General features: G+C 44.8%; 1 protein-coding gene and 1 long non-coding RNA gene across 7 annotated transcripts in view; one reads left to right on the forward strand and one right to left on the reverse strand.

Moving 5' to 3' along the window:
- The window catches only part of PAX2 (paired box 2), a 115495-nt gene that overhangs the window by 31370 nt on the left and 57245 nt on the right, over positions 1-26880 (forward strand). For all 6 annotated transcript variants that reach the window (XM_043518890.1, XM_043518891.1, XM_043518889.1 and 3 more), the window contains exons 4-5: positions 24493-24578; positions 26539-26658. In XM_043518890.1, coding sequence (XP_043374825.1) covers positions 24493-24578; positions 26539-26658 — 206 coding nt within the window. The remainder of the gene's footprint in view (positions 1-24492; positions 24579-26538; positions 26659-26880) is intronic.
- Positions 4214-6375, reverse strand: LOC122461049. The gene is made up of 3 exons (XR_006282747.1): positions 6231-6375; positions 5068-5174; positions 4214-4618 (listed from the first exon to the last, which is right to left on the reverse strand). It is a non-coding gene; the product is annotated as an uncharacterized LOC122461049 (long non-coding RNA).

Below are 26880 nucleotides of genomic sequence, written 5' to 3' on the forward strand. Positions count from 1 at the left end.
GGGGTGTTAAGGCATTACGTTTGGAACAGTGTATATGTGTGGTAAGGAATTCTTGTGTTGGTGGATTATTTGTGTATGAGGGGGAGTGTCTTAGTGTTTGCAGGAAGGGTACGAATGGGTGTAGGGGCGGTATAAGATATATCAGACTCAGCCCCCAGTCTCTCCTTTCCCCTCACACTTTCCTCCTCATTACCCAGGTTATCTTGTTTGGGTTAAGAGGCCAGTCTCAATAGACTATAATTGAAGAGTGAAGAGAAGCTGATAAGATAAGGAAAGGACATCATTCCTCAAGGGACCAATAGTGGTTTCATATTCCCCCTTTCTCTGCTGCATCCCTAACACTCTCTGTCTGTCCACAGGCCCGGTTTAATCACTCTGTGTGTCTGCAAGTCAGAGAGAGAGACATGGATGTGTCTGTGTGTGGGGTGGTGGGGTGGCTGCAAAGCCCCATCCATCACAGAATTGGGGCAGGAAAAGAGGAAGCGAGAGGGAACAGTCAAGAATATCTGTGGCAGGTGATAAAAGGCGATTGGACAAGTGTAGTACTCCTGGCTCCAGGAGGAGGCAGTGATGTGACAAGTGTGATTGCCTCCTGATGTTGGAGTGGGGCAGGGAGCATAGGTTCACACAGTACTTAGGACAGGTGGAAATTCTTGACCCTTTACTTCTGTGTCTCACTCTGTCAGGGGAAGGTACTGAGCAAGAGCAAAAAATCTGCTGTCTGACTCTCTATATTTCTAATGGGCACATCACCGTAGTTTTTAGGATCATTCTTCTAGAATGCCTTCCATCAGAGGATTTCAAAGCACTTTACAAACATTGATGAATTTCACCCACAGTGCCCTTCTGAATTAGGGAAGTGCAATTATTCCATTTACTAAAGATGGAGGCAGTAACTGGACTCCAATCTGGATTAGATTTAGGTTAGGGTTTGAGTTTCAGGCAAGAGGCTGAATCAGCCCTATGGGGTTGGGAATAGATTTGATGTGCTGAAATCTCACAAGCTGTTCTGATCCAAAATGTCAGAAATCTCATGATGGAAGCTGATCTAGAAATATCTAGAAGCCAAACCACCGAGCCAGGCTCAGATCCAGAGATCTGGATCCAAGTTCCCCTGAAATGCAAAGGGCTTTGGATATGAGATTCCTTGTTTTGGCTCATTTCTCTTATAAAAAAGCACCTGAGGAAAGGGACTCAGAGAGTAACTCATTCACACAGCTAGTGTGCGGCAGAATTGGGAATATAACCCTGATCCCCTGACAACCAGCACTGTGCTTTAACCACTAGACCATGCTCCCTCCAAGCCACCTTGAACTTGTCTTGGTATCTAGGGGCTGCTGAGCCTCTGAGGGCTGCAGTTTACCAAGCTGTCAGGAGTGTGCTCACTGGACCGCCTCACCAGAGACAGCCTTCCTCACACGCGCTAAAAAAGTTGAAAAGAAATTCATTTCATGGACGGTGGTTGCTTAAAAAAGGCGATTCCAGCATATGTATGTGATAAATGTTAACCGTGCATTAATCGCATTAAAGAGGGCCCTATAAACTTTTCATTTCTAATTAAATTCCGGCCGGTGATTCTGGTGAAGCCGGCACACACTGGGCCTTTGTTTATGTGGAAAATTAAAATGCAAATATAATGGAATTTATTTCCATTACCCGAGTGATATTCTGTGTTCCTCTGTTTAACAGCCTCAAATTATTTGCAACCAGGTCTCTTCCCCCTGCTCACCCACCCCCATGCTGCTCCTCCTGAGTGAGGTGAGGGATGTGTGTGTGTGTTTAACAGGAGGGAGGACTAAGGATAGAGTTGTATGTTCAAGGTCAAATGCAGAAGGGAGGCAGGGAGAGTAGAGGCAGAAGGGAAAAAGAGAGTGGGAGAGAATGAAGAGGAGAGAGGGAGGTAGCAGAGACAGTCACAAGGATTTAGCTAATGCAAGGAGGAGTTGCCCTGTGAAAAACTTCACAGGGAAATATCAGCCAGACTTACTGGCCTGCTGAGTCCGTACACTGCAGATGGCTCCAGAGCAGTGTATAGGCCATCTCCCGGTGGGCTACCTCGGTGAAGGAAGAAATCCGAGAGCTCCCTCAAACAGTTTCCAGACCTCTAATGCCCCTGTGATTACTTTGCTTCTAGGCCAAATCCTGATGGCACCAAAATGAATGGGAAAACTCAGTGTCAAATGCACTGACAATATGTAAAATAGACAAACAAAATAAAAACCCTCATCATCGACATAAAAATAAACCATGGAGATCACTCACTGATTTCCATGGGATCCAGATTTCAGCACCGCGTGAGGCTAAGTTGTCATGGGACAATGGATCATAATATGTCTCCAAAAGGGAAAACACATTGCACGCACACACACACATATATCTACATTCACATATATTACATCTTTTAAAACATACTTGTATATATACACACACAATACAGGCTTGCTGACACAGAGACGGACACATGCATTCTTGTATATACCTATAGTCCTCTACACAAATTCATACATATAGTTGTATATGTGTGCAACAATCACACAATCACTCATGCCATGTAACACATGCACAAACATGTATGCATTCATACATACATGTACGCACAGAGAAATACACATGCACATGCACACACCAGGCCTAGAGACATGTACAGGCAGCCATACAGACCCACATATACACAAGACATACACACAATCATGCAGATGCACACAATTAAGTGACTTCACAATATTCAGTGAAGCAAGTAGCTGCAAGCCATGTCCTTTCTCACACAAATGCAAGCACTGTAGTCCGAGCACAGCCCAATAAAGAGGACAAGTTGGGTGCTGAGGAGACATTTATACTTCATGTGAGCACCTTAAAGAATCATCTAGTGTAAATTAGCCAACCCCAGCAGAGACATGGAAACAGGAGAAGGACACATTCACTCACAGCACTGAAACAAGGCCATTAGTCAGTCAAACAACAACACAAGCCCTGTCATCATTATTCAATACACAGGAGTGTTGAGATGCACACTAACTCAATCATGGAGACACACAATTACAAAATCATCCCGATCAAATCAATGAAACAGACATGCAGTCATACAAAGCACACACCTGGGGATAAATACACAATAATGGCTGCCCAGCTGGCTAATGTGGAGCACAGCCATTCAAACACACAGTTCCAAACCGTGTGGGCTACATTTTAAAGGGAATCCTAAAGTGTGACCACAAAAGCCAACATAAGCACAGGGGCCTGTGGGTGAAAATTAGTGCCCTTGCAAAAGAAATACAGTGACAGAGAGTCTGAGCCAGAAAGGTGCTGAGCACACACAACACAAACATATCACAGCTACACTGCTATATGACACAAAAACCATCCCTCACAACACAGTAACACAGACATCCCCATGCTGCTGTCTCCCCCATGCACCACATTGGAATGCAACGGGGCACCCCCACAAAACACGGTCACAATGACACAAGCCTACACTCCAACACAACAGCAGACCTCCCTCAAGCTCATCAGTGCTCCCCAATGCTAACACAACTGCTCGGGTGCCCTGGCCAGTGCACACCAGTGCAACCACGTAACACAGAGTCAGCACATCCAGTCTTTGCAAGTCCTATGTGATCTTAGTGAGAGTGAGAGAAGGGAACCAGCCTCTGAGTCACTTTTCAGACACTGGACACATCAGCTGTAACCAGTTTTTGTGCATAAAATGATTTTGCTGTTATTGGAGATGACAACAAGGACAGGGGAGGAGCGGATGCTGTCGGCTGTTTGCGTGTGTGTAGGAATTCCCCTTCCTCTACCAAATGCTTCTGTTCATAGCCATTAAAAAGCCCAGCTCCTCATCCTGGGTGTTCAGTGGGTATTGATTCAGTCTGCAAGCAATTTTAATATTTCTTCAGGGACTTTCCAGCAGCAGCACAAGTCATTAATTCACCCTCCCAAATTGCTTATTCAATAGCGGGAACATGGCTCCTGAATAAAGTCCCAGAATTTATGTGACTTGCCTGAGTCAGGAGGTCAAACAACTGTTATGGAGCGAAGTTAAAAATCCAAATAATATATTGACACTTTTTTGGGGCGCTGGGGAGGCATGGGAGGAGGGGAAGCAAAGGTATTTAAAACAGGGCTGTGGTGCAATGCCCCCAGGATAAAGAATGGAAGGAGACTGAAGACAAGTTGGAGTTTGTAAAATCAATGGGATTTATTGCCTATCCGCTTGGCATTTAATAACTCTTTGATTGCCATCTCCCCCTGCCCTGCACATACACATAGGGAGATAAACACCCACACAAAGCTAGGAACACACACACACAAGTGAACACATACACACATTCACTGGTTTGTACGTGCATATGCACACAGAGATGATGATTATTATAATGCAATTACTTTAGCACCTAGAGGCCCCAGTCAGGATCAGGGCTCCATCGTGCGAGGTGCTGCACATGTGCAGTGAGATTCAGACTGTGCCCCAAAGATATTTGTCTAAATAGATGAAAGGTGGGAGGGGAACCAGAGGTGAAGTGATTTGCTCAAGGTCATACAACGGATCACCGGCGGAGCTGCACCTCCTGATTCCCAGTTCCGAGCCCTGTCCACTAGGTCATGCTGCCTCTCAGAGCTGTGAAGGGTACATAAAAACACAGAGATTAATGCAGAAGATCCCCCCTCACAACAGAGACACCATCACACACCATCTATAAACCAGTAAATATAAGCACATCCAGATGCATCACACAAGCGCACACATATATAGCTATATATGCACACAGAGAGAGATGTACACAAATATATAAACACATACACTGCCATTATCCCTATTCATAAAACACAGAGGCAGATTCAATACAGAGGCAGAAACATACATACAGATTGACACACAAACACAAATGGATGTTTATACAAATGCATATACAGATACAAATTAAATCTCTGCACATACAGATGTATATACACACAAATATACCCAGATGTTCATACAAACACATGAAATGATTCAAATACATATTTTATTTATTGCTATTTCTGTTCATCTAGATGCATATGTAGCTATAGATATATTGTACATACATATATGAACACGATGGACCAGATCCTCAGTTGGTATAAATTGGAGTAGTTCTGTTGGTTTTAATAGAGCTATGACAGTTTACACTACTCAGGATTTGGCCATTATACTGAGCCTGCAAAACACACAGTGATATAAATCCGTAAGCACATACACCTATAGAAACATAAGCACGTATAAACGTAACAACAGATATGCACAAAGTTTCATAGCCCTGTAAATAGAGAGCACATGATGGTGTGGATGATACAAAGGGTAATTTTTTCTGCCAGAGTTCAGGATGAGTGCATTACTCATGAATAAAACTGGTTGAAATTTTCTAGACTTTGATTTTTAATGAAATTTTTCATTACCGTTTTGAATTTTTGTTGAATTCCCTCCAAAATCCCTCTAACAGTTTAACAATTTTTTTCACAATTTGGTGGGTTTTGACCAGATGCAGAGTTTTTTTTTATTTCAAAAATCTCATGAAAAATGTCAAGAATTTGATGGAAAAATATATTAAAAAGTGAAAATTTTTGCAAATAAAAAAAAAAGAAGACGTTTTCTTGTATTTCCAAACCCCCTCTGCTCATGGCTGATTTTGCAATTCCTCTTTTAAAAATGCAGGTAAAATCTTCATGCCACCCCAGGCCATCAAGTATTCTCTTTAAACCACATATTTTGCAGAAAAAAACAAATGTAGAAATAGCTTAGGGTGGTTTTACAGATGTCTTTGCCCCTGTTCTTTTATATCTCTTTACTTACAAATCTATCTTCTTAGGGCCTGTCTACATGGTAAACGGACTAACTAACAAAATAACTAAATCAGTTCTCATTCACACCCATAGTTATTTCAATTCAATTCTGTGAGCAAACACTCATTTCAGAATAAGAGCACCCCATTTGGAAATAACTGCATTAGCTAAAAATGACCTAACCCAGGTCCTCTACAATGTCATGATTTTAAGAAGCAACTTCTTGTGACCTGTCGGGACTCAGAAACAAGTGCTGTACCCCATGGGCAATGCAACATTTTCAGCTCTTTAGTAGTGAACAGTTTACAAGTCAGATCTTCATCAGGGAGCCACTGCAGTCAAGATTTAACCTGTGAAGACTTAGATCCACTGAGCAGCCAGCCCATTATTTCTACCCCTGATGGCTTGTGGCATATCAGACCTGATACCTGTTACAAGTCCAGCATTGAGTATTGCCTTTGTCATGTATCTCAGACCAACGTCATGTTGGGGGAGAAATGCTATATTTTGGAGGAAGAAGGGGGGGAAAGGAAACATTTTGGAGTATGTAATGGGGTGGCCTGGAGCTGACCAGCCCAGTCTAATTAGCCCTGCCTCCATATCTTGGAGGGAGTGTGGGGCTTAATTAACAGGAACTCCCCTATTCCAGCGGGGTGCTGGGGAGCTGATTTCCCTATAAAGAGCAACAGGAAGATGCAAACCAGAGTAGCTGCAAGAAGTGAGTAAATCCTAATAAGGAACCTTGTGGTACTGGGGGGAAATGAGAAAGACTTTGCTGGGAGTGAGTAGGATGTAGGAGGGATCTAGAGGTGAGCAACAAGGATGATCAAAGGGATGGAATGCAAGCCATATGAGCAAAGGCTGAAGAAACTGGGTATGTTTAGTTTGGAAAAGATGAGATTAAGGAGGAACATGATAGCACTCTTCAAGTACTTGAAAGGCTGCCATAAAACAGATGGAGAAAAGTTGTGCCCTCTTGCCACAGAGGGCAGGACAAGAGACAATGGGTCCAAACTAAGCACTGGAATGGGTTACCTACGGAGGTGGCGGAATCTCCATCCTTAGAGGTTTTTAAGGCCCTGCTTGACAAAGCCCTGGTTGGGATGATTTAGCTGGTGTTGGTCCTGCTTTGAGTAGGGGATTGGACTAGATGACCACCTGAGGTCTCTTCCAACCCTAATATTCTATGAGTCTATGATTCTACAGCATAGCAGATTTAGACTAAAGCTCAGGAAAAACTTCCTAACTGTAAGAACAGTAGGACAATGGACCAGGCTGCATAAGGAGGTTTTGGAAGCTCAAAAGGAGGCTGGGCAGTCATCTGTCTTGGATGGTTTAGACCAGGGGTAGGCAAATTCTTTGGCCCGAGGGCCACATCTGGGTATGGAAATTGTATGGTGGGCCATGAATGCTCTTGAAATTGGGAGTTGGGGTGAAGGAGGGGGTGAGGGCTCTGGCTGGGGGTGAGGGCTCTGGGGTGGGGCCAGAAATGAGGAGTTCAGGGTGTGGGATGGGGCTCTGGGCTGGGGCATGGATGCGGGTGGGAGGGTGAGGGCTCTGGCTGAGGGTGTGGCTCTAGGGTTTGGAGGGGGGACTGAGGGGTTTTAAGGGTGGGAGGTGGATCAGGGCTGGGGCAAAGGGTTGGGGTGTGGGAGGGGGTCAGGGGTGCAGGCTCTGGCGGCACTTACCTCAAGCAGCTCCTGGAAGCAACAGCATGTCCCCCCTCTGGCTCCTATGCGGAGGTATGGCCAGGCGGCTCTGTGTGCTGTCCCATCTGCAGGTGCTGCCCCTGCAGTTCCCATTGGCCCTGTTTGCTGGCCAATGGGAGTTGTGGGGGTGGTGCTTGGGACGGGGGCAGTGTGTGGAGCCCTCTGGCTGCCCCTATGCATAGGAGCCAGAGGGGGGACGTGCTGCTGCATCCGGGAGCCGTTCAGAGAAAGCCCCCGACCCCAGTCCCCGGCAGGAGCTCAAGGGCTGGATTAAAACATCTAAAGGGCCAGATGCAGCCCCCTGGGCAGTACTTTGCCCACCCCTGGTTTAGACCCAACAAATCCTGCATCTTGGCAGGGAGGTAGGCCTAAATGACTCTTGTGGTCCCTTCTAATCCTATGGCTCTATCTGGCGAGAACCCTGAGCCATCCTGGAAAAGGCTTCCGGCTGGGAGGGCCTGGAAGACTCCCAGTAGAAGCACAGATTTAATGTAACTCCCAGAACTTTATTTTTAGGAGTGAGTTTGTTTTAATAAATCCATCCCTAAGGAGGAGTATTGCTGAACAAGGAGAGAAAGAGAGAGAGAGAGAGAACCCTGAAGAAGGGAAACTGAGGCAGGACTGCTGTATTGTGAGGCCATAAGGGGGTGCTCAGGACTTGGCCAGCCCTGTCACAAGGCAGGTTATTTTTATTTAAGTATGACAACTGTTTGAAAGGTGTTCAGAGGTTTGGCATTTTAGAAGTAGTTTTTGATAAGACGGCTGTGTTGGCAGAATGCAGTCTTGGACAGCAAACTCCTAGTGCAGGGACTATGTTTATACAATGGCTAGCACAATAGGGCCCAGATCCAAATTGGACCCTCTAGCTGCTACTGCAACTGGAACAAGATATGTTATAAACAATAGCACAGTTGTCCAAAGTGCAAGTTGTTATATGGTTCTGCAAATTAGCAGAAGGATGCATTATATGTGCTTTCAAAAAAATACAGAAATGTATGCTCACAAATGTGCACAAATATCAGACCTTCTATATTAAGATTCCATTTAGAGCTAGCACATAACATCCAAGTCATTTATTAGCCGTTTATCACCATGTTACAGACTTGAATTTCAAGTGTTCTAGAGGGTTATAAGGACATATGTATAAACTGCTCTTGATGATTATAAGACAGTTAGAAACAACCTATGGGCCTCTTGGACTCTGACAACTGAGCATTTAGTAAAGCATCTATTATCTGCAGTGTTGGTCCCAGGATATTAGAGGCAAGGTGGGCTTCTTATTGGACCAACTTCTGTTGGTGAGAGAGAAAAGTTGGACTCAGACCTGAAGAAAAGTTCTGTGTAGTTCAAAAGCTTGTGTCTTCCAACAACAGAAGTTGATCCAATAAGAGAGATTATCTCACCCACCTTCTCTGTTTAACTCTTTATAAAGGGGATCTTAATATAAAGTGTGACCCAAATGTCTAACTCTAGATAGACCTAGAGATCATGGAAATGTAGGGCTGGAAGAGGTCATCAAGTCCAGCCCCCTGCGCTGAGGCAGGGCTAAGTAATCCCAGACAACCCTGACAGGTGTTTGGGTTTTTTTTTTAACCGTGATGAGAATTCCAACAACCTCCCTTGGGTGCCTATTTTGAGAGTTTAGCCATCCTTAGAGTTGGAAAGTTTTCCCTAATATCTAACCTAAATTTCCCTTGTTGCAGAGTAAGCCCATTACTACTTGTCCTTCCCTCAGTGAACATGAAGGAAAAATTGATCCCCATCCTCTTTATAACTGCTCTGAACATATCTAATTACTGTGATCAGGTGTCCCTCTCTTCTCTCCCCCACTCCCCATTCCTTTTTCTCAAGATGCCCGGGTTTTTTAACCTTTACTCAAATATCAGGTTGTTCTCCTCTGGATTCTCTCCAACTTGTCCAAATCTTTCCTAAAGTGTGGTGCCCAGAACTGGACACCATACTCCAGCTGAGGTGTCATCAATGTTGAGTAGTGTGGGACAGTTACATTACCCCCTCTGTCTTATATATAACCCCCCCATTAACACACCCTGGAAAGATATTATTTTCACAACTGCATCACATTGTTGACTTGTATTCAATTTGTGATCCACTCTAACCCCTCAGATCCTTTTCAGCAGTACAACCACCTAGCCAGTTATTCCCTTTGTTGTAGTTATCTATTTGATTTTTTCCTTCCTAAGTGAAGAACTTTGCACTTGTCTTGATTAAATTTTCACTTGCTGATTTCAGACCAATTCTCTAATTTGTAAAGGTCATTTTGAATTCTAATCCTGTCCTCCAAAGTGCTTGCAAGCCCTCCCAGCTAGGGGTCCTCGGCAAATTTTATAAGTATACTCTGTACTCCACTATCAAAGTCGTTAATGAAAATATTTAAAGGTACCAGATCCAGGACCCACCTCTGTGAGACCCCCCCCATTATATAATCCTTCCAGTTTGATAGCAAACCACTGATGACTAGACTACTCTTTGAGTACTGTCTTTCAACCAGTTGTGTACACACTTCATAGTAATTTCACCTGGATCTCATTTTCCTGAATGTCATGTGGGAGTGTGTCAAAAGCCTATCTAAAATCAAGACCTATCATATCCATTGCTTTTTCCCATCTACCTGACTAGTAACCCTGTCAAAGAAGAAAATTAGGTTGGTTTGGCTTGAATTGTTCTTGATAAATCCATGCTGGCTATTCCTTATAACCCTGTTATCCTCTAGGTCAGTGGTTCTCAAACTTTTTCCACCACTTGTGCAGGGAAAGCCCCTGGTGGGCCAGGGCGGTTTGTTTACCTGCCACGTCCGCAGGTTCGGCCAATCGCGGCTCCCAGTGGCTGCGGTTCACTACTCCAGGCCAATGGGAGCTGCTGAAAGTGGCGCGGGCCGAGGGACATACTGGCTGCCGCTTCCAGCAGCTCCCATTGGCCTGGAGCAGCGAACCACGACCACTGGGAGTCGCGATTGGCTGAACCTGTGAACGTGGCAGGTAAACAAACCGGCGCAGATGCGGCAGGTAAACAAACCGGCGCAGATGCAGCAGGTAAACAAACCAGCTTGGCCCATCAGGGGCTTTCCCTGCACAAGTGGCGGAACAAGTTTGGGAACCACTGCTCTAGGTGCTACAAATTGTTTATTAATTTATTCCAGTATCTTTCCAGTTGTTAAAGTTAGGCTGACTGATCTATAATTCCCCAGGTCCTCTTTATTTCCCTTTTTTAAAGATAGGTATGGTGTGCCTTATCTCAGTCCCTGGGACCTCATTCATCCACCATGAGCTCTCCAGGATAATTGTTAATGATTCCAAGCTGGCTCAAGCTAATTGCTTAATTATCCTAGGATGAATTTCATCAGGCCCTGCTGACTTGGATACATTTAACTTATCTAAATATTCTTTAACCTGCTCTTCCCCTATTTTAGTTTGTTTAGTTTGTCTCCCCTCCCACACCAGTTGTTAATACTAATTGTTGCATATCTAGTCGTCACTAATCTTTTTAGTGAAGACTGAAGCAAAATAGGCATTAAACACTACAGCCTTCTTGATGCCATCAGTTTATTAGCTCTCCTTCCCTGCTAAGTAGAGGGCCTACACTTTCTTCATTGTTCTTTTGCTCCTAATATATTAAGAACCTCTTCTTATTGCCTTTATGTCCCTTGCTAGGTATAACTTATTTTGTGCCTTAGCCTTTCTGACTTTGTTCCTACAGGTTTGTGCCATTCTTTTGTAAATATGTATGCACAGATACATACACACCCATATACACTACATAAAACATACACTGGTTTTTCTCCCTATGTATTTCCATACACAAACACAGTGCATACTTCTCAACCTCCATTCCTACCGATGATTTCAATGGAGTGAGGCAGATTTCCATCAGCTCAGGATCTCTCCCACAGTTTAAAAAAAAAAACTAGTGCTGTTTAGAACTCAGAATTTCTGTTCTGTGGGAAATTCTGACATTTAAAAATTTGTTTTTTTCATTCTGAATCTGAATTTGTTTAAGTTTCTCGCCAAATGAAATTTTAAAATTTTTGGTTCAATCAAGATATTCTGTTTTAAGACTATCAAAATGTTTCCTTCTGATTTTGACTTTTTAAGGATAATATAAAAATTTGAACTGACTTGGTTTTGAAATGAAGAATTGAAATGTTCTGTTCTGACAACAAGGTTGAGATCTTGTCTAGATGCTTCATCTCAGTTTGTTTCTTTTCCCCAAAAAACTTTAGGTTGAAAGCAACACATTCTGCATCAAAATTCTATTTTGATTTTGACAATGGCATTTGCTCACAGAAAAACATTTCATCAGAAAATCTTTGACCAAATCGATCAATACTCAGACATGCTCTCTTACATACACACAGAGATACAACCAAATACAGAGACGGAGGTTACAAAACCAGCACATGATCCAGCATGCAAAAATACATAAACAGTTATAATGTATCTACTGCCACCTATTTATTACCTGCAGTGTTCCAAACCATAAGCATTCAAAAGTCACAAAATTGACTTAGAAATCATGAGATTTTGAATAATAAAAATTAATTTGGGGTTCTCTATCTTTGCTGTCTGGTTTGAGCCAGTAGGGTACAATTATGTCACATTTTCAAGTTTTCCTTTACAACCATGAGGGCTGGATGTGTCTTTTCATTTAATAATAAAAACAAAAAAAATCTCAGATTCACACAATCAGTCGCTTCCAGGGTTTGGGGCTTTATATAAAACACCAAATCGCGCGAGACTTAGAATAGAATTGCAAGAGTCGGTATTACTTACCTGCTTCTTCCTAGTTCAGGACTCCCTTCGTAGCATGCGCCTGTCTATTGTTACTCAAAATGAAATGTCCATGAGGAATTCAGAACTTTAAATGTGAAGTTATTAACTGGAAATGGGTTGAAAGCCAAAATATCAGGTAATGTTCCAAGGCTCCATACCAAGGCATTTGATTTTGGAATGCCTCAGGACATCTGCAGGTCTTCTAAACTCACCTGCTGGCACAGCTACGGTCTGACACTTACAGGCTGAGTCAGACTCTCCCAAAAGGATTGACTCTTCATTCCTCAAAGACAAATTAGGAGCCAGCAAAGCCTATGTCATTTTAAAGAATTTCCTCAGTTTCCTTTCTAGTAGGGATGGCAACCACTCAGCCTCATGGCTGAATGCAGCCTGCTTCCCATATTTTTGTAGCTTTCACAGCATTCTATATGTTGTGAATATGGCCATTTACTTTTGTTTAATAGAAGTTTTCAGCATTCATGTTTGCAAAGAAAACTTCTCAAATGGGAACTGAATGTAATCAAAGCACTGGCTGCCTGAGTCTGCAGCCAGCCTGAAATAATCACTTTGAGAAGTGTGAACTCCCCTGCCCTCTATTGATCTCTGGAGTGTATCACCTCAAACCTAATCACAACCACTAAATTAAACACAACATTAAAAAAAAATGTAACCGTTAACTATTTCACTGCTGAATACTGCTCACCAGGCAGTCGTGAGCTGAAGAGAAGGAAATGTAGACCAAAGAGCGGGGGAAATATAGAAAGATGGGAGAGAGAGAAAACCAGCAAAAGGAATAGAGGGCAGAAATAGCCATGGATTGAAAGGAGAGCATACTTTCCCACTGAGCAATACTAAAAGTACCAACCAAGCCAATAATAAGTAACGAGAGTAATTAAAAGTTAAGTTCCTATACAAAACCAAAATATTCTATCCTGGGTCATTGTGTAAACTACTGATTGACCCCGGTGGGAATTCTGGAGTGGTTTGATGGACGGGGTGGCATTTTGCGATGTATAAGTAGGGGCATTGCCAGCAGATCAAGGGACGTGATCGTTCTCTTCTATTCGACATTGGTGAGGCCTCATCTGGAGTACTGTGTCCAGTTTTGGGCCCCACACCACAAGAAGGATGTGGAAAAATTGGAAAGCGTCCAGCGGAGGGCAACAAAAATGATCAGGGGACTGGAACACATGACTTATGAGGAGAGGCTGAGGGAACTGGGATTGTTTAGTCTGCGGAAGAGAAGAATGAGGGGGGATTTGATAGCTGCTTTCAACTACCCGAAAGAGGGGTTCCAAAGAGGATGGATCTAGACTGTTCTCAGTGGTAGCAGATGACAGAACGAGGAGTAATGGTGTCAAGTTGCAGTGGGGGAGGTTTAGGTTGCATATTAGGAAAAACTTTTTCACTAGGAGGGTGGTGAAACACTGGAATGCGTTACCTAGGGAGGTGGTGGAATCTCCTTCCTTAGAAGTTTTTAAGGTCAGGCTTGACAAAGCCCTGACTGGGATGATTTAGCTGGGGATTGGTCCTGCTTTGAGCAGGGGGTTGGACTAGATAACTTCCTGAGGTCCCTTCCAACCCTGATATTCTATGACTAAATGTATATCCTAGCCCAACCTAAAAATATAACCCATCCTTCTCCCCAGAGTGACTTTGACACCCTGCTTTGTCATTTGTCTTTCCCAGTAGTCTCCCCCGCATTGCCTGGATTCTCTAGCTATTCTGTGTGCCAAGTCCTGGATGCTTTATAATACCCCAATGCAAATAGAGGGGCTGCTCGGCTAGTGATTCCGAGGGCTTGGTGTAGGGTGGGTCCCTTTCCCAGCTCCTGGCACAGAATTCACAGAAAATTAACCCAAAGCAAAACTACGCTGTAGGGCCAAGTAGAGCCATGGGTATGGCCAGATAGGACCAGATCCTTGCTGGTGTAAATCAGCATAGATCCATTGACTTCAGTTAGTGGAGTTATGCCTGTGTTTACAGCTAAGCATCTGACCTATTGAGTGTATAAATACAAACATACCGTGACCTGTCAGATAAAATAAAAACACAAAATAAAAAAAAAGTTGATGGCAGTTATGGTAGCGAGAGCCTGTTTCCCATAATATAATAAAGTTGTCTATTCAGCCAGACTCATGGCTACATGGTGCAACCTTTACATGGCTTAGGCCATGTTTCCACTACGGGTGCTATAGAGCAGATGCTTCCTATGTGGATGGAAGGGGGTTCTCCATCAATGTGGTTAATCCACCTCTCCAAGTGGTTGTAGCTAGGTTGATAGAATAATTTTTCCATTGACCAAGTTGCATCTTAATCAGGGGTTAGATCATCTTAACTATGCAACTCAGGGGGGTGAATTTTCCCCCACCCCTGAGCAATGTAGCTAAATTGATCTAAATGTGAAGTGTTGCCCAAGTCTTATGCTAACTAGACCCACTAAAGCCAATGGGATGCACTTAGATCACTGCTCGCCCACATGAGTTAGAGCCCTCACAATCCAGCCCTACAGAATTGCTCCCCCCACACACACCTCCCCCTCCCTGATCTGGCTGCCGCTCTTCCTTTCCTCCACCTGTCTTCTCTACTTGGGGACCGCATAGCAGAGCTGGGACGGCCAAGGAGCTGCTACAAGCTGACGTTAATGCTCTGCTCAAATTAAATGAAATAAAACCGTATGGTGTCATCACGGGTCACCGATTTAAAACAACAAACTCCAGCCCCTCTAAGCCCTTCAGATGGTAAAACTACTGAGGATTCTGCCTGTCTCCGGCATGCCAGGAGCCTTCTCAGTCTGGGGAAAATCTCGTCAGAGACTTGTGGGGGAAGGGAAGGGATTGGGCTTCTCTCTTGCACATGGGTTGGGTTGAGGCTAAGTTGGGAGAGACTGGTTCCTTTTTCCCAGATCTTCAGTTGGTGTAAATCAGCATAGTTCCATTGAAGTCACTGGGGTGACAGTGAATTACACCAGTCAGGGATCTGGCACCCAGCGCTTATCTACACATTACTGTTTGCCAAGCCAGGGTGTGACTCTACAGCGCACCAGCTTGCCATGTAGTAACGTTCCGTGTGGACACCGCCACAGTGCAGCATCTCAGAGTGCAGTTCGGTGCATGACTACTTGCAAGTGTAGTAGGACATGCTGCATGGCTGGACTTTCGCTGTCCATATGGAATGCTGCACAGCAAGCTGGTGGGTGTAGATTCACACCTTGGCTTGCCGCACAGTAACTCACTGTGTAGACGTGCCCCTAGTGTGCAAAGCTGGACAGGCAGCACAGTTTGACTGATGTGCACAAGGTAGAAGGTATGAAACTTGAGTGTGTTGATCAGAGACCATGACTGAATTCCTTCCCCACCCTCAATCACCTCAAAGCTTCAGAAAAATACATTCCCTCTGCCTGTCCTCCCAGATCTAGTATGTAGTTACCCATTTCATGCTTACCACCACAGTATCTGAGCTCCCTTCTTGTCTCTCCCCACCTCAACAGCAGGAAGAGGTGTATTTGTTTTTCATTGTCAGGGAAAGTTTGGGTGAATATGTGGGTCTTGTGTTTCCTCCGGAAAGCGCTGAAGTTTGGGGACATTCTGAACCCAGGACAAGGTGCGCCATAGCCTCAGGCCAGCTACCAACTTGTGTCTGCTGCTCCTACCAGCATCAACCATTGTTCCTTGGATCATGGGTGTCACAGTACATCTTAGCAGAAATGGGAGAGGCTATTATCCATGTCACACCATGGTGCAAAATACACTATGGCTATAGTACACAACAGCAGAACGGAGCAGTGACTTCTCTGGCTGCATCTGCATGAGCAAATGCAAAGCTGCAGTTCACTACCAATGCAAGTCCCCTACTGGGAGCTTGAGTGTAGATAGGCTGCAGGTGTTCTTACCAACATGATGTCCAATCCTACTCTTAGAACCTGTCTACACTAGACATTCCACTAAGCAAGGAAGCTACACCAGTGCTGAATTTCAGCTATTTATCATACTTATTTGACCTCCATCACTGTAGTATCTGCGCACTTCACAATTTGTAATGGTGTTGTGTGCACGACTGACCTGTGAGGCATGGATGTGCTATTATCCCTATTGTACAGATGAGGAACTGAGGCCCAGAGAGACAAGTGACTTACCAAGGTCTCACAGAGTGTTGGTGGCGGAACCGAGAATTGAATGCAGTTCTCCCAAATCGCAGGCTAGTGGCTTAAATGTTAGACCAGCTTTCCTAGACTATGAAGTTTGTGTCCTATGCTTGCTCTCAGCTATGAAATTTGCTTGTACAGGGAAGGCCTCTTCCCTTTCTCTTTCACATACTGTGATTTAAACTGAAGCCAGATTCTTGCATAGAAAAGAAGGGACTTTCTCCTGTTTCAGTTCAGGGCCAGATTTGGACCCCTTACTCCCACTGAGTAGTACCTGCTTCCATAAGCCAGCCTGCTGGCTTCCCTGGGGCTATCCCAGAGCAAGGTGCTATGCAAAAGGAGTAAGTGGGAGCAAATCTGGCCCTTACTTAGTAAGAGGAGTCTTTTTCCCACTACGTTCTTCTAGATCTACCTCTTCTTCGGACATGCTCCCGTGAGAGTGACATTGTGGGGACAGACACCAGCCTGTTTTAAGGAACTAATCCAGTGCAGAGCAGATGCCACACTGGTCTTTGGTAGTGGCTGCTCTTACCCAATACTTGGCCATGCTGCCATCTGGGCCCTCTTCTGTATTGCCCATGATGCAGTGGTGCAGGCACATGCTAATTAAGCACTGAGACGAGGTAGGGTGCATGTTCCTCGGCCATTAACTCCTTCTTGGGGTGTGTTGTGGAGAATGAGGCCGAAGGTATTGCAACTTTAACCTCCCAAGAAGTGCTTTAAATGCCCAGTAACCCACACCTTGAGGGCTTCTAATGGGCTGCTAATAGGGAGCCTTAATAATATTGTACATACACACTTTAAATACTTTGTGTGCTCTGTTGAATGTATCCTTCTGGTCTGAAAAATAGAGCATGGCAGAAGGGTCTGATGAAATGGGGGGGGACTTATTCGAGTCAGCAGCTCTGTAGAGACTTTTCTTTGGGTGGACGGGCCCTCCACTCCTCTGCTGCCCCCAGGGGATGCTACTTGGTTCTGCTGGGACCACAGGAATTGCCAAATTGGATCAAAACAGGGATCCATCTAATCCAGTATCCTGTCTATGACAGTGGCCAGGACCAGAAAATTTGTCCATAGGGAAATTTCTCTCCTAATCCCTATTGTCTAGTGGTTACTTTATGCACAGAAACACAAGGATCTATCTTTTCTATCATCTTACCCTGTCTAATGTAATTGTGGATGTTTTCATTGTCTATGTAAAAGTGCAAAGCATTACTGAGTTCTTCTGTGAAGGAAAAGTCCTTACCGTCTACTTCCATAGAGCAGGGTCTCTGAGTGATGGTGATGGCTTAGTCTGCTGTGCGCTGTGTCGTACATGCACCACACTGTTACACCCACTCTGGTAATAAATGCGGGAGGGAGAATGTATTTGGTTCATCCATTTTAAATCAGCTAAAGGCAGGACGTGTGAGAGCTACGGTGACATAACATGGCCACACTGCATGGCGTGCGGATTTTAGAATATAAATAGGCTAGTAAATTACTTATTTAGGCCTCAGTTCATGCAAGGTGCAGAGCACTGGCCTCTCAAGCCCTTGTTTAAAATAAATAATACTAATAATCCATAGTTGAGCACCTAAATAAGTAAATTAATAAGCCGCTGAGCGTCTTTACTTCCCATGCAAGTAAATGGGAACGGTGGGTGCTCACTGCTGCAGTAACTCAGGCTATTTATGTAAATGCCTATATGAATGTAGGTGCCTAGCTTTTGGCATCCAACTTTGAAAACATTGACCTTCAGTTCTGTAATGAAAAAGACTCTGAAGAATACTGTAGAGTGTGGCACAAGCTGCAGAAACCCTGAAATTCTGGACTTCACAATTCTCTCCTGTGGTCAGCGCTGTGTCAATTTCTGGCAAGATTTGACTGTGTGTGTGTTTTCCACCGAGTCACCATTTCCTTTCCACCATTTCCTTTCACAAACATGCCAAGCTGCAGTAAGATAGAAGTCCTAGGGCCTATCAGGCTGGGAAGTGAGAACATGTAATGATGTCACAAAAGGGGGTAGGGACTTTCTTACAGTCAATTACAATCTTGGATTCTCACTGAACAGAAGGAATTTTTCAATCACTTGTTTATCGGGGGGGGGGAGCGAGAAATGCTCTGCAGATGAAGCATAGGTGCTACACGTGAGTGAGGATTATGGCCATGTGGCTGAACTTCACATTTTATCAATCATTTTTGTTGCATAGCCTCAATCAGATAAGTCAGCTTAGCCGATTTATGCTTAATAACAGGAGAGGTGAATTTTTGTATCTCTCTGAACTCAAAATTAGCCGAAGGGACGTTCCAAAAATAAATTTAAACTCAACTTTAAACTTAAACTTTCCAAAAAAATAATCACATCTGGGCAGAGGCCACGCATGGAAAATTTCAGTCCAAACGATGAATGTTTCAGGAAGTTATGAGCGTTTGAAAATGGGGTTGCTTTCAGTGGGAACTGTTTTGCAATATAAACTATAGAGGGTTACACCAAGAACCAAGTACAATAACTCACAGGTTCCTGAAAGAGACACTATTTCACAGTGTGATGTCATGTCCTGTAATGATATAATGTACCATCACTTAACATAATATCGCATATTAAACTCAGTTGGCAAAATGAATTTCAGTTTTTTTATTGCCATCAAATGTCTTTAAATGTCCCACAATTTAAAGCTTCAGAAGCTTATATATTAAATCTTGTGCATATTCTACTAAACTTGAAGGAGCCGTGTTTTCAAAGACCAGTATCAGAGTTGCACCTGTGCGATTTGCACACTCACTGCTTGTGCAAAAGTCTTCCATTAGAAAATGAAAATGGGAATTTACAATAACTACCAATTTGCCCATGTACTGGTAGCCAGTTTGCCCTCAGTTAAACACAAATGATGTTACTACATCAGTCATTGACTATGAGGGGGTGAAACCAGGGATGGCTCTAGCCCAATGAGACATTGTCTCGATAAAAGAACTTTGAAAGGATTCACATGTACTGCAAGGAAGTTAACTGCATTGGCTGGGTGACAACCCGAGTCATTGAGAATTGTGGCTTCTCCCCATTTTGGAAGGACTCAGGAAGTAGTTGTGCAAGAAGGTCAAAAGCGTGGCTGTTTCCAGCTTCTTGGCTAGGGAATGTCAATGCGTCAGCAGCAGCAGCAAGAGGTGAACTGGACTTCTGCTCTCCCATAGCAGTAATCCAGAAGGCCCAGGTTTCAGGGACACCTAGGGATCACATGTGGCAGAAGTTTCAAAGTTCAGAAAAACCCTGGTGTTTAAGGGTTGCATTGTTATGCTGTGTGGGTTGCTGCTATGGCTAGGATTGGGTCAATTCTGTTCAGTTTTCATCGGCTGTTTCCCTGGGGACCATGCTTCAGGTGTTCTTGTTTACAGTGGGCTCACTTTACCTCTTAAAGTGACAGAAGTAGTAGTTAGTAGGGCTGGGCAAAATTTCTTCATACAAAAATGCTGATTTGACAACACCAAAACATTTTGTGAATTTGTGTCGTCCCCACCCTGCCCCAAAAAAAAGTAAAAAAAGGAAACATTTCTTTATGTCATTTTCTAAGTGGAGCATGTCAATGTTTTGGTTCAACACAACTTTTTGTTTTCAAATGTATTTCAATTTTATTAAAGAAACAATCAAAAATGTTAAAAAATGCTCCAAATCAAAACAAAACATTTTGTTTGATCCATATTTTTTTTTACACTTTTCAAATTCACTGAAAATTATGAAAAAAATCATTCAACCAGAGATGATATTTTCCTCCTGATTTTTCAGAATTGGCAGAAAATTGAAAAAAAAATCAGTTATTCACTGCGCTTTAGTTGTTAGTGTGATTATTTAGCTCCATCCACAGATAGACTGCAAGGTAATGGAATGGCCACATTCTATATTTCAATTTAGAGTTATAGTCAAACCCATCCAAAAGCTCCATTCTTTCTTTTCCAACAGCGTCATGATTGCAACATGAGGATTCTTTTAGGGTTCCAGGTTGTTTTTAGCCATAGGAAATGTCTTCCATTCTGAGACCTCTACTGGGTTTATCTCTGGTATGCCAATAATTACTACATATGTAGCGTTGTTATAGCCGTGTTGGTCCCAGGATATTAGACAGACAAGGTGGATGAGGTCATATCTTTTATTGGACCAACTTCTGTTAGTGAGAGAGACAAGCTTTAGAGCTGACACAGAGCTCTTCTCCAGGTCCTTCAGCACTGTGTCAGCTTGAAAGTTTGTCTCTCTTAGCAATACACCTTGTCTCTCTAAGAATTACTTTGATCAGATTTATTGGTGGGTTGCAGAAACACAACCTCAGTGCTTCTACCCACTTTCTCGTGAGCCTGTGACACAAAACCAGCTTCATTCTTGAGACAGGAATGTTTTCTACAGAGCCGATCACCTCCAGGTCACTGACTGAACTCTGGTCCTGGTTGGTAGTGACCAAAAATGACCAGCTGCTGGTGAGTCTAGATCCAGTTCCTAATGGACACATCTCAGCAACCACCATCCCAACTGGCCCTACCTGGCAACCTTGTAATGGCATTCCCAGTGGAAAGTCCAAGGTGTGGGTGGATATGGAGACTGAGCTTCCCTTCTCACCCCTGCATGGGTTGGTGGGACATAGCGGGGGAATCTTGCATGGCTATTGTTGCTGTTTTGTGGATAAGGAGGCCTTTTGTCCCCTGGACTGTCAGTCCAGAACCTTTCACCGTGCTGAATTCACTAAAACCTCCCAGAGAGTGACATGAATACTACATGTCCAACCAAGCTATGAAGGATGGTGCGGTAGGGAGGGCAGGGTGTAGTTCTCTGGAGGCCTGAGTTAAATTCTCAGCTCTGCCATTGGCGTTCTGTGTGATTGTGAGTAAATCACTTCGTCTGTTTCTGGCTCAGTTTCCCCTCTGAGAATGGGGCTACAGCTTCCCTGCCTTCCAGGGGTGCTGTGAGATTAAATATGCTAATGTTGTGAGGTACACAGGTAATATGGTGGTGAGGGAGGGAGATAAATTTCCCTATAGGACAGTTTCCCACCCTCTGAGATCAGATTTACTTCACTGGTATGTTAAATGCCTCATCTGCTCTTCCCCTCTGCCCAGCTTTCATCAAGACTCTCTGGAGCAAAGTGAAAATCTTGGGAATCAAACTGAATAGAAAACCAACCATGTAATACCAAGAGTTGGCGAACAGAGCTTGTGAGAGAGGCTGCCCTCAAATCAGAGGGGCTATGTCTTGTAACAGCAGGCCAGGATATTTCTGTTTTAAATTTAATTTGTTTATATTTCTCACTTCAAAAAAGTCCTGCTGGCATCCCTGTGAATGGAAGCATTTCAGGTCACCTTAGTACGAATGAGGGCCTCTGATGTCACTCCAATGCTCTTCTAACTGTATTTAGGGTAAGACTCAAAAGGAATTGTTTTCACCTGTACAGAATAACTTTGTATAGTATGAGGTCATCTCAAAATATGAATAGGGATGTCTGATGTCATCTCCCTGCTAATAGGACTTTTTACGGTATGTCATCTAAGGCTGTAGGGGAATTCTTCTAACTCGCTCATTTCAATATAGTACAATACAATGTAACACAGTATAATGTGTAGGTTAACTCAGACCCCCCCTCTAGCCCGCCCCTGGGGCAGAATTTGGATGGATAGATAGATGAATAGATACATTTATACTAAGCATACATACATTATATCACTCCATTGATTTTTAAAAAGTTCCAGGTCTGCCTGGCTGTAATGAGATTTTTTTGAACTTTGTGTTGCGATCAATGAGAGGAATATTATTGGCCTGGAGAATTGATATACCCGCTCTGTGTGGCTTGTTCTGCTCCCAGCCTGCCCCTGCCCCCTAGGTGTACGATTCCATCAGACACTTAACCTCTTTTACAGTGTCATCAGGCTAAAAGGAATCTAATAGTGACACGGGACTTGTGCTCAGCTCTCTGGCACTATTGCTTTCCTGTCACAAATAATTTATAGCTTTCTATTTCCAGCCCTGTGCCTGCACCCCAGCCCCACTTTCTGCTCTCTCTGGGCTGGACGGAATCAATAAACTCACACAAGCACAGTGGCACTTCAGGGTGCTTCGAGGGAATGGGGGAGAGGGGAGAAAGAAAAAAATTACAATACCTGCCCCTTCATGGACTTCTTAGGTGAGCTCCTCAGCTGGTGTAAATCAGCATAGCTTCAGGATCTGGACCCATATGTACAAGGCCCTCAAATACCTCTTGACCAGATCTTCAATTGGTGTAAATCACAACAGAACCATTGACATAACTGGAGCTATACCAGCTGGGCCTCTTCAGATACAAACCTTTACATTACCTGCCTTCATATACATCCTCTGCAACACGTGCCCCTTCCAGTACACTTCAGGCTCCATCACCTGCAACACCTAAACATCCTGACGCTTCTCAGATGCTCAACCCCACAATACCATTCTCTGGCCTGGGAACAGCCCCCATAATCCCGGCCTTACCTACACTATCCTGGCCCTGGCCCGGCTCCCCCTAGCCCACACTGGGCTGTGGAACATGCCTTTTCTCTTTGAAGTCTGGCCAGCTTGCTCTGTAGTAGGAGCTCTGCCACATATGTGCCTCCCACCTTAGGTGGAGCAGGGGAGGATGTCAGGCACCTTAAGTTGTTTGCTTTCACTTTTAGGAGGAACTTTAGGACAGGACTTAAAGTGAGTTTAATACAGGATTGACAGTCCTGGAAACCAATCCCTGAACAGCATGGACAGCCCTCACGCAGTCCCCCACTCCCCACTCCATGCCTCATCCCTGACCTGGAAGGACCCCCATTTAGGGTCTGAGGGGGATTCAGCCTTCATGACCTCTCCAATTCTTGGTGGCTTTGCTGAGCTCGCCAACAAGAGGGCTAATAGTGAGGATGGTGCTTGGATTGCAAACACTTGCCCATCAGCACAGGCTAGGGACCTCTCCAGCCCTTTTCACCATCAGCCATCAGGAGGTAATGATTTTCTTTCATCACTGACCTCAGCTGGATTTGAACCAGTGATCTAGTGGCGAAAAACTTCATGTAACAAGGACAGGAACATAAACTGAGCTTTAACGTTCCATCTTCATTCTGGGATGTCTCCTCTGCTCTGTCACATTCCCCAACACATCTCTCTGCTTCTGAGTTATGTTCATTCATTGCCCGATAAATGCCGAAGCTGCATACTTGTGGGAGCTTTGTCTTTGCTTATGATCTATATCCCCCTGCCAGTTCCTTCGGCTGCATGCCCCCAGTCACTCACTTATCCAGGGAAACGCCCCTTGTAATGCTTAATTGGTTAATAAGTGCTTTACTATATTAAAAAATAACAAAGTGCTTTGTATTTCTAGTCTCTTGCTCTCTTGGGTCAGAGCTTCTTGATCATGGAGTATGATGTTGACACCCAGATGGGTCATAATTACACATTATTGGGTTCAATACAGGGGAAAGTGGGTGAAATTCTATGATCTGTGACATACAGGAGGTCAGACTAGATGAATTAATGGTTCCTTCTACCCTTTAACTCTATGACTCTATGTCCTTGGGCCCTGTCACCCTTTACACGTATTTCCCTCTCAGTCACACTACAGATCAGATCTGCACCACTCACACATTAAACAGTGATTCTGCGAGTTGCTAAGGCTGCCGGAGTCTGGCAACTGAGCTGGGTTCGTCCAGCCTCTCACAGCATCACCAGGAATAATGGTCCTGAACAGTCAGTACATCAATGATAACCTAGTTGCTGACACACAAGACAGGCTGCTACTCCTGGTGCTCGTTCTGAGCTGTGTTAGCTCTGCAGAGAAAACTCCCATCCAAGAAGGACTCAGAGGGACTCTCATTGACATGGCTGGCGAAACCCCCATGACCATGTTGTGGCTATTATGAGTCAGAAGAAGCCATTGCACAGGGTTATTTCCTGCTCCGGGCTGCACATTGACAGTAGATTGGGCCTCCTGTTTGGCAGCTGGGATTGGTGAGGGCAGCACCAGCATTTGATGGGCTCTGAGGGGCTGGAGGAGCTGTGGAAGGAGCTGAGTTCTGATCCAGTTTCACTCTTTTACAGGATTATCAGAACCAAAGTTCAGCAGCCTTTCCACCCGACACCAGATGGGACTGGGACTGGAGTGACTGCACCTGGACACACGATCGGTAAGAAGGCCACGGAGGGGCCGGCACAGTGAGGGATGGGGCAGGCAGATCTAGACACAAGGGAATAAGGATGTGTAGGGGGGAGAAGCGAAGAAAGAGGGATACTAGGGCAGACTAGCATGAGAGAGACACCAAACAGTCAGCACAGCTAAAGGCAGAGGGACGAATTCTCCACTGGCCTCATTCCAATGTGGTCAGTGGGTTACGTCCAAGTCAGAATGCGACTCAGCAGGTAGACGAGGTTGGAATCTCATACAGTATTGAGTCACTCTTTATCCTTCTACCTCCCTTTATCTGTCCTCTCTCTCCTTTCCCTCCCTGTATATTAAGTGTCCAAGCACATTTCTCCCTGTCCTTCCCTTTTCCTGCCTCCTTCACACTCTTCGTCTTCTTTCACTTCTCTGTTTATCCATCTCTCCCATCCCTGGAATAAGCCCATTTCTCAGAGACAAGGATACACATGTAACAGGAAAAGACATTCCCGAGAGCTGGCCACTGAGTCCAGCAGTGCCGGTATTTTACTGAGACGTTAATGGGAGATGGTTTGACTATGATGTGTGCAGGATTCTGAGCCTGTAATAATATCTGCAGAGAGTTTGCTAGTCTATAGTGTTACCGAGTCTATGCTAAGGGCGTAGAAGGCATTTTTTACTGTTGGCTCTGTGGTCTTGTGTGTATGTTCTGCTCCTGCGGGTACAGGGTGGGGTTGTTAATCTGTGCTGGAAGAACAGTGCTGTATGCTGGGGAAGTTGTGAAATGTGATGGCCTGTCTAGAGAGGGGTTGGTGGGTGTTTGTTCCTGGAAATCAAGCACTGTACGGGGATCTCTTGGGAAGTGCTGGGGTCTATTCTGGACGGGGCTGGTGGGTTCTGTTCTGTACTGGAAGGAAAGTGCTGTGTCCTGCAATGTGATAGAATGCCTTGGCCTGTATGGAATGGTGTTGTGGGTACTGTCACTGGAAGTGTGATGCCATATTGGGCTGTACTGGTCTATACTAGATGGGGCTGGCAGAGTCTGTACTGTACTGAAAAGCTCCTATTGCACAGAGGAGTGTTGATCACATCAGTACAATGTTCATGGGAGTGGGGGCAGAGGTGTGCAGGGGAGGTTGCACAAGAGAGCACCGATGTATATCTGTACTGTGCTGCTAATTGCTAGGATGCATACAGGAAGTGATGGCATGCCTCCTGGAATGCAGTGTACTACCCTGCACACCTGCTCTCTTTCTTCTGAAGGAGTTTTCTGAGTGGATAGTGGGCTATACTGGAAACTGTTGAGAGATGATGGCCATGGGTTGCAGTGGGAGACTTCTAGCTTATACTGGAAGATGGTCCGTACTGGAATGCACCACAATGGTGTTAATTTGTACTGGGATACGTACTGTGAGCTCTTGATCTGCACTGGGAGATTGTAGAAGGTGTCGGCTTGTACTGAGATGCACTGAAATGCTGTGCATCAGTGCTCGGCTGTATCCTGGAGGGGAGGCTGCACTGGGAGGATGTCTGGGATGTGATGCTACAGGTACCTCTCGAACGGGGCATACTGGGAGAGAACGCTGTACACTGGGCTTTCCTGGGAGGCACTTGGCTGAACCTGGACAGACTGGGTGGCCATTAGCTTGTGTGGCACATGCAGACCTTGCATAGGACTCCACTGGAAGGCATTTGGGGAGCTGTTGCTCTAAACTGGGATCTACTGGCAGGTTGTAGCTGCTTGATGGTATGCACTGGGGTTTGTGGAGCTGCTGTATGGTGAGATATGTGGCAAGACTGAGAGGCAGCAAGAGGCAGTGTCAGTCTATGGAATATCAGTCTATGGCTCCTTTGCTGACACAAACTGGGGTTTGTTTGGTGCCAGGGGCTTTCCTAGGAGAGTGCGGGGAGGGGTAGCTTTCGGCTGGGTGCTCCCTGAGTGCTGTGCTGCTCTCCTCATGGCCCTTTTCCCTTTTCCTTTTGTCCAGTTCCCAATACAGCATCCCCTCCCGTCTCCAGTGCCTCCAATGATCCAGTGGGTTCTTACTCCATTAACGGGATCCTGGGCATTCCTCGGTCGAATGGCGAGAAGAGGAAACGTGATGAAGGTAGGGGGAGGGGAGAGGCTCATCCTCCCCTTTTATATTCTTTGTCCCCATGCACAGGCTCCGATTTCAAACCAGGCCTTGCAGCTGCTCCGGGGCTAGATCAGTTTTAGCAGCAGCGGCCGATTCTCCGCACCGCCCTGCTGGCTTGGAATGTTCTTCTTCCGAGGCCTTTCGTGACAGGCTACATTCTCCAGACATCTGCTCGGCGGGCTGAGCGGCCGC

This window comes from Dermochelys coriacea, chromosome 7 (assembly GCF_009764565.3).
Source record: "Dermochelys coriacea isolate rDerCor1 chromosome 7, rDerCor1.pri.v4, whole genome shotgun sequence".
Taxonomy (NCBI): Eukaryota; Metazoa; Chordata; order Testudines; family Dermochelyidae; genus Dermochelys; species Dermochelys coriacea.